A 13371-nucleotide genomic window follows, 5' to 3' on the forward strand; every position below is an offset into this window, starting at 1 on the left:
TCTGTTTTGTTGCTGCAGGTCACAGAAACACTGAAACATCCGTCACAGGTTATTAGAACGACATCAGGCTTTGCAGTAATCTGGTGGACGACGGGTAAAACAAAGCACTGGTTGTTTTTTCTTCTTGGAATAAAACGCTGCAGAGTTTTGTGAGCTCTCTCCTGCAGGCTGATGTTTAGATGACGGGTATCACGGCCGGATTATGTTGAAGAGATGGAGGAACATTCCCTCTGTTACAGGATGAATCATGATGCAGTGACTCCTCGGTAACGCTGTTCTCTGTGTTAACGCTGTATTAACACTGTGTTTCTGTGTCTCTGTGTTCCAGGCGAGGATAGCGTTCCTGCAGGGCGAGAGGAAAGGTCAGGAGAACCTGAAGAACGACCTGGTTAGAAGAATAAAGATGTTAGAATACGCACTAAAGCAGGAAAGGTAAGACACACGAAGAAAACCGAAACGCTGCAGCTAATCATCATGTTCATTCGTCTGTGGATTATTTCCTGGATTGTTCGGGTGGTTCTCTGGTCGATAAAATGGTTTAAATAAGTTTTCTGTCATAAAGGAGGAAAGAAACCAGAAAATATTCCTCCTGAAGAAACTGAAACCAGAGAACTTAGATGTTATTTTCTTCTAATTTCACTCCAACCGACTAATCGATCATCAAACTAGTTGGTGATTGATTTAAAAGTTGACATAACTGATCGATTGCTTCATCGGTTGGTTGTAGGTCTGTAGTGATGCAAAGGAAATGTTGGTAGATGGAAATCATAGCAACTTTTCAATCGATCAATCAAAGAGAAAACAAACATGTAAATGGACTTAATGTTCCATGTTTTTGTGGTTGTTAGTCTTTGTTTAGATGAGTTTGTGTTCATTTGACATCTTCTAGTCGGTTTTATGTGAAAAGAAAAGAATAGAATTCAAATGTATTGCAACGAAAACAATCCTAATGTAATATGTAGTGTGTTTCTGGTCCAGTTGTGTGTCTCTGCGGTTGTTTAGCCTCCAGTAGTGACTGGTTTGTGTGTCTTACGGCTGGTTTTTACATCGAATCACCGCCTGGTTCTTATCAGTTTGCATCACTTCCTGGTGGAGTTGTTTCTCTTTCTGCTCTTTCTGTCTCTCGCTGTCACCATGTTGTGTATTTGTTTTTGCGTTGATTTCCAGTTTGTGTTCATTATGTGTCTTTTTAAGTCAGTTTCTGGTCTCTTTGTGTCTCTTTGCAGCCATTGGGCATCTAGTAGTGTGTCTAAACCAGGGATCTCCAGCCTCCAAACTGTCCTGCAGGTTTTAGACGTTTACTGCAACACACCTGACTCACATTAATGGATCTCCAGCAGCTTGTTAAGTTCTACACAAGTCTGTTAATGATCCATCAGTGTGAGTCAGGTGTGTTGCAGTAAACGTCTAAAACCTGCAGGGGTTGGAGATCCCTGTTCTAAGAGCAGATGTGACCTCTGTGTGCACTGAAACGACGTCTGTTTGTGTTCATTTTGCGTCTCTTTTTGTTTGGTTTTGTCTCGTCATGGTCCATTTGTGTTACTTCCTGTTTTTTTTGTGCCTCTTGGTCTTTGTTTTGTGTGTCTTTGCTATTGATTTATCAGTTTGACTCCCAGTAAACCTTCAGGTGGGACCAGTTGGAAGTACAGAGAGCAGGAGGTCCGTTCCTCCTGCTGACAAAAACGGTGGAGAACTTTCCTCCTGCTGGATGTCACACCAGAGATTGATGAGAAACGTATTTCTGTGTTCATTGTTGCTGATATTAGCACTAAAAACGCTGCAGCAACATGATTTTAATGTGACCAGACTCTATCGGTGATGGTTTGTAGCTGACAGTCCCGTCAGTGATGTGATGGAGATGAACCCAGGACAGATCAGAGCAGCAGCAGGAAGGTGAGGCAGGTCCAGAAGGATTCTGACCGAGTGCAGCTGAGGGTCAAACATGTGATTTAAACGCCCAGAATACCTGAAAAATATCAAGTCAGCAGAAGTAATGAGGCGTTGACCTTCCACCGTGATCCTGCTGCAGGAAGAGCTGCGAACACAGGAAGTGACCGTCTGGATGGACAACGTTCTGACGCAGCACCTTACCGATTAATCATTAGTCAGAATTTAACCAATGAAATATTAATGACGTGATAATGCACAACAATAACGTTCTGCTGCTGCTGCTTCATCGTCATCATCATCATCATCCTCTGCTGCTCAGTGAGCAAACTTCTGGATGTTTTAAATCCTTAACAGGAGACTAAACTGTTCTTTTTTTCTTTTGTTTCCTCCTCAGAGCGAAATATCACAAGTTAAAATATGGAACAGAGTTGAACCAAGGAGAGATGAAGATGCCAAGCTTTGAATCAGGTGGGACACAGATCATAGATTATAGATTATAGATTCACTCCTCGTCCTCGTCCTCCTGTTCAGATCCAGCAGTCTGAGAAAAATCAACTTTGTTTTTCAATGTGTCGCAACAGTAAGCACCATTCATCTGTCACCAGAAGATAGTTCAGATATGTTTTAAAATATATAAATATGTTTCAGATTTATTAATATGACCTTTTTGACAGTTTATTCATATTTTTCCGATAATTGCAAATATTTTCAGTTATTTTTTGGCTTTTTTTATGTTTTAGTTCAACTCCTTAAAATTTCTATAATATATTTTTAATTTTATGTTTAGTTTTGTATTTTTTTTATTATTGGACAAGGGGTTTTACTAATGTTTTTCTGGATATTTTAATTGTTTTTTCTGGCTTTTTGGGAGGCCTTTATACATTTTTCTAACTTTCTGGGACATTTTATTTCATTCCAGGTTTTCAGGTATTTTACTGGATATTTTGTTAATATACTTATAATATATATATAATATACTTCTGACATTGTTTTGGAGATTTTATTAATTTTAGTGTTTTGTATATTTTGCCTTTTTTTATTATTTACAAATGTTTTTCTGCTTTTTAAAAAAATGTTTATATTTTGGATGGGGAGTTATGATATTTTTCTGACATTTTCTTTTAGCATTTTCAGACATTTAAAACATGTATTTGAGCTGTTGTGTTTTTTAAGGAGTGTGTAAATATTTTTTGGACATTCTTCATTGTTTTCTAACCCTTTCCCTATTTTTATTTTACTTTTTTTACTTTACATTTTAATATTTTCCCCCCACATTGATTGATCTGACAGTCACTGATAGACAATGAAAGCTGAAGTTAAAGTGAAGACAGACTGGTTTTGGTGTTTCTCTCATTGAGCTGGTGTGTTCTCAGTCTGAGGAGCTGTTCTACTGAACGCTGTGTGTCGCTGGTGTTTCCAGCAGGTGGCGCTGAATCGGTCACGGTTTCTGTTGTTGTTGTTTCAGACACCAAAGACTCAGAGGTCTCTGCTGTTCCTGCCAACAGTCAGCTCACCTGGAAACAAGGACGGCAGCTGCTCAGACAGTAAGAACGCCTGAACTCTTCAGCTCAGAATCAGATCGCACGTCGACAACAGCAGCTGGAAATCAGCTCCAACTATAAACCCCAAAGTTCATCATATCAGCAAAGAAAACAGCTCAGATTCAGAAGCTGAGTTCTGTTTCTGTTGGCTGCACCTTGTTTATCTGAATAATCATGTGTTTCATATGTGATGAATGTTAGCAGCAGTTTGAAATAATCAGCAGCTGCTGATTAAACCGTCTTTTTTTCATTTATGTTGAAGCAAAAAGAAAAATGTTTGATTGTTGCAGCTCCTCAGTCGGTCGGTCAAACGCTGTCTGAGCTTCACTTTCACAGATTAAAGTGCTTTAAATACTGAGAATGTAGAATAATGTAGAAACCAGAGCACACAGGCAGCAAACGTGATGCTTTAAGGTGTAAAACTAAAGAAAAACTGCACACATTTGATCCTTTTTTATTTAATATAATAAAAGGTACCTGCAGGAAGTGGGATACACCGACACCATCCTGGACGTCCGCACTCAGAGGGTTCGCTCGCTGCTCGGCCTGTCGGGTTCTGAGCAGAACGGATCTGTGGAGAACAAGAACCTGCAGCACCTGATCAACGGAACGGAGCGCCGCAAGGACAGCAAGAGGTACACACACACAGACACATAGACACACACACACACACACACACACACACACACACACACACACACACACACACAGACACATAGACAAACACACACACATAGAGACACACACACACATAGAGACACACACACATCAGTGTTTCATTGACTCACATTCTGATTCCTGCAAACACACCAGCGTCCCCACAACCGTGGTGAACCAGATCACTCAGGTGTGACGTGTGTGTGTGTGTGTGTGTGTGTGTGTGTGTTTGTGTGTGTGTGTTCAGGAGTCCAGGTGACGTTCTGGAGACGTTTAACTTCCTGGAGAACGCAGAGGACAGCGACGAAGACGAGGACGAGGAGGGAGACCTGATGGACGACATCAGCACCGACAAACACCACCGAGCCAAGAAACACAAGACCAAGGTGAGTCCAGAACCAGCAGCCTGCAGATCAATGAACACCTCCTCCTCCTTCCCCTCCTCTTCCTCTTCCTCCTCCTCATGCCGGGGCTCCTCCTCCTCCTCCTCCTCCTATTCCTCTTCCTCCTCCTCATGCTGGGGCTCCTCCTTTTCCTCCAGGTGGGAAACGAAGGCTTGGCCTCGGAGGACGACGCCGACACCGAAGAGGCCCTGAAGGAGTTCGACTTCCTGGTGACGGCCGAGGACGGAGAGGGAGCCGGCGAGGCTCGGAGCTCCGGAGACGGGACGGAGTGGGGTGAGGACCGGTACCGGCAGACAGCAGAACCTGGAGCTGACTCCCTGTCATTCATTCAGTCCTCTGAAGTGGATTCTGGATGTTTCTTGTTCCTTATTGTAGATGTAGATGTAGGAAACACTGATATCACAGATTCTAGTACAAGAACATTATATGATCGTATTTCTGTATTTAAAATCGACATCCTTTGTTTTAGTTTCTGGTCAGAAAGCTTCATCAGAGTGTAGTTTCTAATGAAGATGCTTCAGTCCAATGAAGGCGGTGAGTCACATGTGTTTATTAAACTGTGTGTGCAGCGGAGCCTCTGCCGTTTCCCACCGGCGGGGGGAAGTCCTTCCTGCTGGGGGGCTCAGACGACGTGTTGGAGAGCGTGCTGGGTCTGGGCGACCTGGCCGACCTCACCGTCACCAACGACGAGGCCGACTACGGCTACGACGTGAGGAAGCACACACACGACTGCAGATTAGGATGCAGACACTCGTTATTAAATGTAACCGCTGTCTTGTGTCGCCCTCAGCTGCCGTCCAATAAGGAGTCCTCATTCAGGAAGACCTGGAACCCCAAGTACACGCTGCGGAGTCACTTCGACGGCGTCCGAGCGCTCGCCTTCCACCCGGTCGAGCCCTGCCTGGTCACCGTGTCCGAGGACCACACGCTCAAACTGTGGAACCTCACCAAGACCGTCCCTGCCAAAAAGTACGCAGCACACACACACACACACACACACACACACACACACGCACCTCCAGCGCCCCCATGCTAGCGTGCTAGCCCGTGGTGCTAACGGGGTGTGTGCTTGTGCAGGTCTCAGTAAAACTTTCCCTCCGTCAGCGTTTCCTCGTCGTCCTGAAGCTCCTGGATTCTCGTCTCCTCGGAGGAAAATCCTCTCGACGTCCTTCAATATTTGCATCTCATTTTCTTGCAGCGCTTCCGTGACGCCGTTCAGCTGAACTTCAAATGCGGACGCATCAGTGTCGCACACATAATCCCTGTAAAGAATCCCCTCCAGGATTTACTGTCGTATCAGAGCTCAGCCCTCTGCAGCTCCTCAGACATCAGCAGAGACGATGAAGAGGCAGTTTGAGGATGTTGAATAACCGTCTGTGTGTTTTATTTCCTGTTTTTCAGAAGTGCCTCTTTTGATGTGGAGCCCATCTACACATTCAGAGCTCATGTGTGAGTATCTGAACAGTGACGTTAAGTTCTGTCCCGAGGTTCATTTATCTTCAGTCCTTCATGGGAGTCATCAGGTTCAGCTTCCAGCTTTTACCAGCAACTCAAGTTCAAAATACATTTAAATCACAGATTCAGTTCAGCTGATCAGCAACTGAGAGTTTCTAGAATATTAATGCAGACTAAGTTAGAGTAGCTCAGCCTGAGCAGCAAACGTTTAGAAAATACTTTGAAATGCTGTGAAAATGTGACTGAAAGGCCCAAAAATGGTCAAAATGTGAATAAAATTCAGAAACATGTCAATAAAACATAAATATGGATCAAACGGCAGGAAAATTTAATGTCCAGTAAAATATCTAAAAAATGTTAATAAATCAGAACATGCATGGATGGATGGATGATTTGAGGAAAACTATCCTAAAAGTCTTTTATAAAATGTTAGAAAGCATTCAATAATCATCAGAAAAGTCTTTACCTTGATATCAGAAGTTAAAGGACCAGTTTGTTGAACTCTGCTGTCCGTCCTCAGTGGTCCGGTGTTGTCGTTGGCGATGACCTCCAGCGGCGAGCAGTGCTTCAGCGGCGGCATCGACTCAACCATCCAGTGGTGGAACATCCCGAGCTCCAACGTCGACCCCTACGACACCTACGGTACCAACATCCCACTGAGCTGAGCCTGCTGCCTGACAACAGGCTGAAGGCAAAACGTGTGGTCCAGATTTATAAACCCGTCACCAGCTCATAGATGTGTTCTGGCTTCAGATCAGTTCCAACGTCATCAGAACCGTCTCCCTTTAACAACATCGGCACTCTGTTGATACGTCTCATGTTTTTCTGTCGTCACTTTAAATAAATGTCCTCTGAGCATTTGTCAGACAATAAACACGAAGCCCCTCTCCCTCTTCGTCCTCTCGTCCAATCAGATCCCAGCGTGTTGGCGGGCTCGTGGACGGGTCACACGGACGCCGTGTGGGGATTGGCCTACAGCGGTATCAAGAACCGCCTCCTGTCCTGCTCGGCGGACGGAACGGTGAAGCTGTGGAACCCGACGGAGAAGAACCCCTGCATCAGCACTTTCAACGCCAACAGAGGTGAGACGCAGCTCCGCCCACAGGACGCCGGTCGCCGTGGCAACACTGACCGGCCAACTAACCAACCTGTGTGTCTGTCTCAGAGCACGGCGTGCCCACGTCAGTGGACTTCAACGGCTGTGACCCCGCCCACATGGTGGCGTCCTTCAACAGTGGCGACGTGGTGGTCTACGACCTGGAGACCTCCCAGAATGCACTGGTGCTGAAGGGGCAGGGAGACGGCAGTAAGGACGCGCCGACAGACGGATGTGTGACACCGGTTTTAACGCAACACGTGTTCACAGCAGTCTGCTTGTTCTCCCCACAGCGCTGCCGGGCTCCAACCATATCAACAAGGTGGTGAGTCACCCCACGCTGCCCGTCACCATCAGCGCCCACGAGGACCGCCACATCAAGTTCTACGACAACAAGTCAGGTGAGCCCACCGTCGGCCAATCACGCGTCAGCATCCAAACACAGACATAGATGGACTGTTTTTAAACTCTAAATGCACTGATTTAACTCCAGGACAGAAACATGAACACTGAACACCTGAGTTCAGTGTGTCTGTATGTCGCGCCATGAATCAGAAAATCCTGTCAGCCCCCCGTTAGAGAAGCTTCACGAACACAGATACCAGTTAAACTGTAAGGTTTGTAAGAACTGCTGAAGTGGAGGTTTCTGGATTGTTTCTAGAAAAAAGACCAAATGTATGAATACATTCACAAAGTCAGAAGAATGTCAGCAAAAATACAGAAAATATCAAAAAAGAATGAATGAATGACCTAAAGATGTTAGAAATCTGTTATTAACTTCTAACAAAACGCATCATCATAATAACAATGGATTACATTTATACAAAGCTTTTTTTGAGTAACTCAGAGACGCTTCACACACATCCATCCTGGTGGTGGTAGCTCCAGTTGTAACCACACCTGCCCCGGGGCAGACTGACAAATAACAAAATATTGATATTTGGACATTTCATGTTACTGAGGAGTTCTGGTTTCGTTTGATATTTAAAGTCTAGACAGGAAGAGGAAATGTGTGTTCACGTTCCTCTGATCTGAGTTTAAACATGGCAGCTCTTCACATGAAGCGGCTCCTGGGTCACCTGTGCTGTCCTCCTGCAGGTAAAGTGATCCACGCGATGGTGGCTCACCTGGACGCAGTGACCAGTCTGGCTGTGGATCCAAACGGCATCTACCTAATGTCCGGCAGTAAGTCGCTCTAACGTCTCTGTAGCGCTGCAGCTCTGTGTTTAAGGTGTGTGAAGGTTTTAGGTTCCCTGCTGTCGGCTTCAGAGATCCTCTGAAGTCCAAACAGCAGCTCACCGTCACTGTGTTCACTGCTCACTGCAGCACACAGTGCCTCCCTTAGACGGTCAATAAATACATCAATGAGTTTGTTTCAGGTCTTTGTGGTGGTTTTCAGGTCTTTGTGGTGTTGTGGTTTCTTTACGGTGCTTCTGTCTCTTTGTGGTTGTTTTGTGAGTCTTTATGCTCATTGTGTGTCTCTGTGGTCGCTGTGTGTCCTCGGCGTGTTCTGGAGTCCATCGGTTGTCACATCAGTTTTTAAACTTCTGTCACTAGAAGTTATTTTTACATCCAGCTTCTAATTTTTTTTAAAAACGTGTCAAACTCCTTAAACTCGTCCTTTGAGTCCTGATCATGTGTTTGATTCTTCAGCTGCTGTGATGTAGTCTGTATCAGTAAACAGGAAGCTGCCTCGTCCAGCCGGGCCCACACCTCTGACCCGTCTGATGCTTCTCTTCCTGCTCAGGTCACGACTGCTCGCTGCGTCTGTGGAACCTCGACAGCAAAACCTGCGTCCAGGAGATCACGGCTCACCGCAAGAAGAGCGAGGAGGCCATCTACGACGTGGCCTTCCACCCCTCCAAGGCCTACATCGCCTCGGCCGGAGCCGACGCCCTCGCCAGGGTCTACGTTTAATCCAGGAGCAGAAGAAGGAGGAGGAGGCCGCGGGGCGAGAGACTCAGACAGACAGAGAGAGAGAGAGAGAGAGGCCGGTCTGTTCAGGTGTGTTCAGGTGTCTGAACACGGATTATATATTAATATGAGAGACTGGAGGTGACGGATCTCCATGACGACTGAACACACACACACACACACACACACACACACACACACACGGTTTAAGTTAAGAGCTGCAGCTGTGTTTGTCCTGCGAGCGACTGAAGAGACCTGCAGGTGAGCAGCTCACCTGTGCGACACTACAGGCCCCGCCCCCTCCCCCGCTAACACTAGGTGACCCCCGACAGCAGAGAGACGAGCTCGTTAAAGGAAAAATCCCCGAAATCAGCAGCTTCACGTCCAAGAACCAAACTCTAATCCACTCAGCGGCGCTTTGCATTCTGGGTAATCCACCATCAGGTCTGAACGTTTAAATCTGTGACGTTTTAGCTCAACACGTCAGAAACTCTCCGAGATTTTAGTCTTTTAAAAAAATCCCCCAGCACCGTTTTAGGGATTTTTTTATTTTTTTGACCAAGTATTTCACAATAAAAGTCTCCTGCATGTTCAGTTTTATTGTTACATGGAGCTGCTTCATCAGTTTGTTTTGTTCATGTGACGGTCCCGTGATGTTCTGACCTGCTCGTCGTCCAGGATCACAGGTTCTGAATCAGCGACATGATGAGAGATAACAGAGAACGTTTCAGTTTGTTCAGATGATCACAGCCTCAGATCTCACTGAGAGAAAACACCTGCTGAAGGGGTTGACGAGGAACGTTTAGGAGAAATTATCTCGGAAAGTATTTTGGATGTCGACCTAAAATTTCACAGATATCTTTATAGATATCCACGTTTTATGCTGTGAAAGTTTCAGACAAATCCAAGACGTCTGAGCAGAAATATTTGGACTCACGCGTCCACGTTTTGATCCAGCGGTAGAACTTCTGATGGTGGATAAAGTCACACTCAGATGAAGTCCAGGTAGTTAAAGTAGCACAGACAGGTGACATGCTGAGGCCTGGTTATCACAGCCACGTAGCCGACAGCGCCACCTTCTGACCAGACCGCTTCATTCACTCAGAGTAACTCACATCTTATTCTCAGACATTTGTTCAAACCGCTGCTTCAGATTTACGTGAAAACACAGCGAGTCAGTGAGTCTGAGTTTAGTCTGACGGTAAATCCAGATCAGGGTGATTTAACGTCAGCTAGAAAACACCTGCCTTAAAGTGGCTGATCTCTGAATGGACTCTGGTTGAGTGGACGTGATCAGTGACCAAAGACCAGGACTGGTTCTGGTTCTGTTTCATGTGGTCCTGTGGAGCTCTGAACTTCACCCGAAGGAGCTGCGAGTCAGAACATAGAATCGGGTTGTTAACTGATTAAAATGTCCGTCGGTGTTTCCCAAAGTCCGACATGAGCCCAGATATGTTCAGTGTACCGTCACAGAGCACAGAAACCAGAACACATTCACATGTAGGAAGCTGCTGTTTAGAGACTTTTTCATTTTAAAAACTACTCAAGCTGATGAACAGATCGTTAAAGTCGTTGCTGATGAGTTCACCAGACTTTCCACTGCCAGCCCACCGTTCAACGTCTGTCACTTCTTCTGAATCCAAACCGTTCCTCCAATGTTTTCTGAATGTTACTGATCAACGTTTTAAGTTCTGCAGAACCGCGTCGGACCCGTGAGGACGTAGCTCCAGCTGCTAGACGCTGAAGTCGTGAACTAAACGGGGGTTTTTCCTTTAAGGCTCGGCAGCAGAACATCTGATGTTTGAACGTTTTCTTTCTGTTTCAGTTTTTAATGATTCAATCTGCGCTGAAGCTTCAGCCGTCGCCAGATTTTAACTTTTTTACCGTTTTTAAGGATAAATTAAGAAGAAGAGGAACACTAGCTGCTGGTTTTCTTTCTAAACGAGACGGTTTAAAGATCAGATCTCCTGTTTGTCTCCGAGCGCAGCTGATTGGTTCGTGCTCCCCAACCTCAGCCCCTGGTGGGCCAATCAGAGCCCAGCGAGCGGAGGATCAGACGTTACTGTAGTATTTTTGTTTGTGTAAGATAAATCTAGTTTTTATAATCCTTTTTTATAAATGTTCGGCACCGAGGACGATCGTGGCTCCTCTCACCCGTCCAGTCCCGACACCCTGTGGCCCCGCCCATCTACTTCCTGTTTCCCATCGCATGGTGACTCACAGAAACCGCCTCTGTCTGATTGGTCGAACCCACGTCTGGTTCAGTTTCCAGACTTCGTGTGACGCGAGAGACGAGCTGCTGAGGAGGACGAGGAGGAGGAGGAAGGAGGTCAGACACTAAACATGGAGCTGATTAGCCCAAAATAACGAGTTATGGTTCGTTTCTGTTGAACTCTGAGCTAAAGCTGCTAGCAGACGATGAGTTACAACAGCTTTTATAAAATCATTTGTCACAGTTTAGAAATAAAGCAGCTGTTTGAAAGCCTCAAAGTTAAACAAACACAAACGAGTGAGAAACAGCCGCTAGTAGCTTAGCATTGACGATGCTAATGGAGTATACATTTAGTTGAAAAAAACATCAAGTAATAAAATCGTCCACACAATAAATGTTAAACGTTGGCTCCAATCAATGTTGGCATAAACATTACCAATAAAACATTAAAAGAAAACAAACGTAGCCGCCATCTTTGTTCAACGCTAATTATTTTTATTTTGACGTTTAGTAGCATTAGCAAAAACCAAATGTAGTTTTGCCGTAAACATTTAGCATCAATGAAAATCTAACATTAGCATGAAAACATCTTTTAACATGAAAAAAAAACTAAAAAAACCTAGCATTAAAAAGCTAACGTTAGCTTTAATCGGTGTTAGCATAAAACCAAAGCTATCGTGAGAATTTTAAAAAGTAATTCTTGTAATGAGGAATTACATTCTGGCTTAAAGACAATCAGCTTAAAAAAATAAACCCGATGTTTTTTTGTTTTAACGTCACAATAAAAGCTAACGTTAAAATTACAGTTAGCATAAAGAGCTCAGCTATAAACACGGCGTTGAAACGGTCGGTGACACAAGTCCTGACTCGTTTTCTGTTAAAACTTTAATTTGTTTGTGGATTTGTTAGAAATCCGACTTTTAAACTGTAAAATCCTCCAAAGCTGCTAAAATTTCAATTTGGTAATAGAATCCAACTAAAAAGCAAAGATGTCCGTCCTCACCAGTGTCTTCAACTGTTTCAACACAAACTTGCAGCTTTTTTTTTTTTTTTTTAAATCAAACTCAAAGATTGATAAATAATCAGAACATGTAACAAGAAAATATTGTTTAAAAGTAAATTCATGTGTAAAAACAAGTTTTGTCGTTAAACAGATTCACAGAAATCATAAAATAGATTTAAAAATGAGATTAAAGAAAGTAAAGACAGTAAATAAAACATGTCCAGAAGCAGGTTAGACCAGCTGTGAACTGGTCCCAGCGGGGGTTTCCAGTAACAGACCAGTGAGCGTTTGGTTTTCCAGACAGGTTGGTGGCGCCTGAAGGCAGCACAGACTCCTCTTCCTCCTCCTCCTCCTCCTCCTCCTCGTCTCCGTCGCAGCAGATATAACTTATTAAAACTCGACGGTTTTCGGTCTCTTCAGGAAACTGAGCCGTCCAATCAGAGGCCTCCCGGAGGAGCCGGTTCGAGCGCCGCTGTCTGATTGGCTGCGAGCGGCTCCGACTCGCGGGGAGTTCAATGTCGTGGTGGTGGTGGTTTGTTCCGATCACAGTTTTATTTTTGTAACTCGGGGGTTTGAGACACGAGTTCCTCCTGATCGATCACAAACGGTTTTGTTTGGTTTTCTTTCACCGGCCTACGGTTTACTGTGTAACTTCTGTTTGTGTACTGCATGATTAATACAATAAAAGTATTTTTTCTAGTCTTCCAAAAAATGGAAAAAAAAAAGTTCTGATCAGTTTGCGAGTTTTGATGAGTTTTGTAAGTTTTTTTTTTCTTTTTTTTTGATTTACAAACTATGAACAGCAGATTTTAAAGACTGTACCACATAGCAGAATACAGCTGTTGAAATGTATATAAAATGTCTATAATAACTATTAAATGGTGTACCTGTACAGAGGCTGCCGCTCCCTCTTCATTCTCAGCACAGCTCCTGCATGTCCTCCAGGTGTTCTCAGGTGTTCTCAGGTTGAGTCACTGTGGTGGTTTGGATGTTAGAACGATGAAGCTCTGGACCTTCAGGTGTTTTAATGACGGTTTATTCACCTTCATGTTTCTGCAGCGTTTCATCCTGCACGTCCCCAAAAACTCACTTTTACAAGAATCAGTTCAAATGTTTGTGTGCGGCAGTAAAACAAGAGGAGCTCTTAAATACAGACAACCATCCATCCATCATCTCCACACCTTCACCCTCACTGGGGT

General features: G+C 44.5%; 1 protein-coding gene across 1 annotated transcript in view; it reads left to right on the top strand.

Annotated features, from left to right (window-relative positions):
• The window catches only part of strn3 (striatin, calmodulin binding protein 3), a 23213-nt gene extending 10144 nt beyond the window's left edge, over positions 1 to 13069 (top strand). Inside the window, exons 2-16 of the mRNA XM_008277125.1 lie at positions 329 to 432; positions 2285 to 2358; positions 3356 to 3434; positions 3905 to 4066; positions 4336 to 4474; positions 4630 to 4765; positions 5062 to 5201; positions 5283 to 5461; positions 5894 to 5941; positions 6468 to 6589; positions 6862 to 7029; positions 7113 to 7253; positions 7337 to 7444; positions 8142 to 8228; positions 8791 to 13069. Coding sequence (XP_008275347.1) covers positions 329 to 432; positions 2285 to 2358; positions 3356 to 3434; positions 3905 to 4066; positions 4336 to 4474; positions 4630 to 4765; positions 5062 to 5201; positions 5283 to 5461; positions 5894 to 5941; positions 6468 to 6589; positions 6862 to 7029; positions 7113 to 7253; positions 7337 to 7444; positions 8142 to 8228; positions 8791 to 8960 — 1857 coding nt within the window. The 3' untranslated portion in view covers positions 8961 to 13069. The remainder of the gene's footprint in view (positions 1 to 328; positions 433 to 2284; positions 2359 to 3355; positions 3435 to 3904; positions 4067 to 4335; positions 4475 to 4629; positions 4766 to 5061; positions 5202 to 5282; positions 5462 to 5893; positions 5942 to 6467; positions 6590 to 6861; positions 7030 to 7112; positions 7254 to 7336; positions 7445 to 8141; positions 8229 to 8790) is intronic.
• Positions 13070 to 13371: the final 302 nt, after the last annotated feature.

The sequence above is a fragment of the Stegastes partitus genome, unplaced genomic scaffold (genome assembly GCF_000690725.1).
Source record: "Stegastes partitus isolate 25-593 unplaced genomic scaffold, Stegastes_partitus-1.0.2 Scaffold89, whole genome shotgun sequence".
NCBI lineage: Eukaryota > Metazoa > Chordata > Actinopteri > Pomacentridae > Stegastes > Stegastes partitus.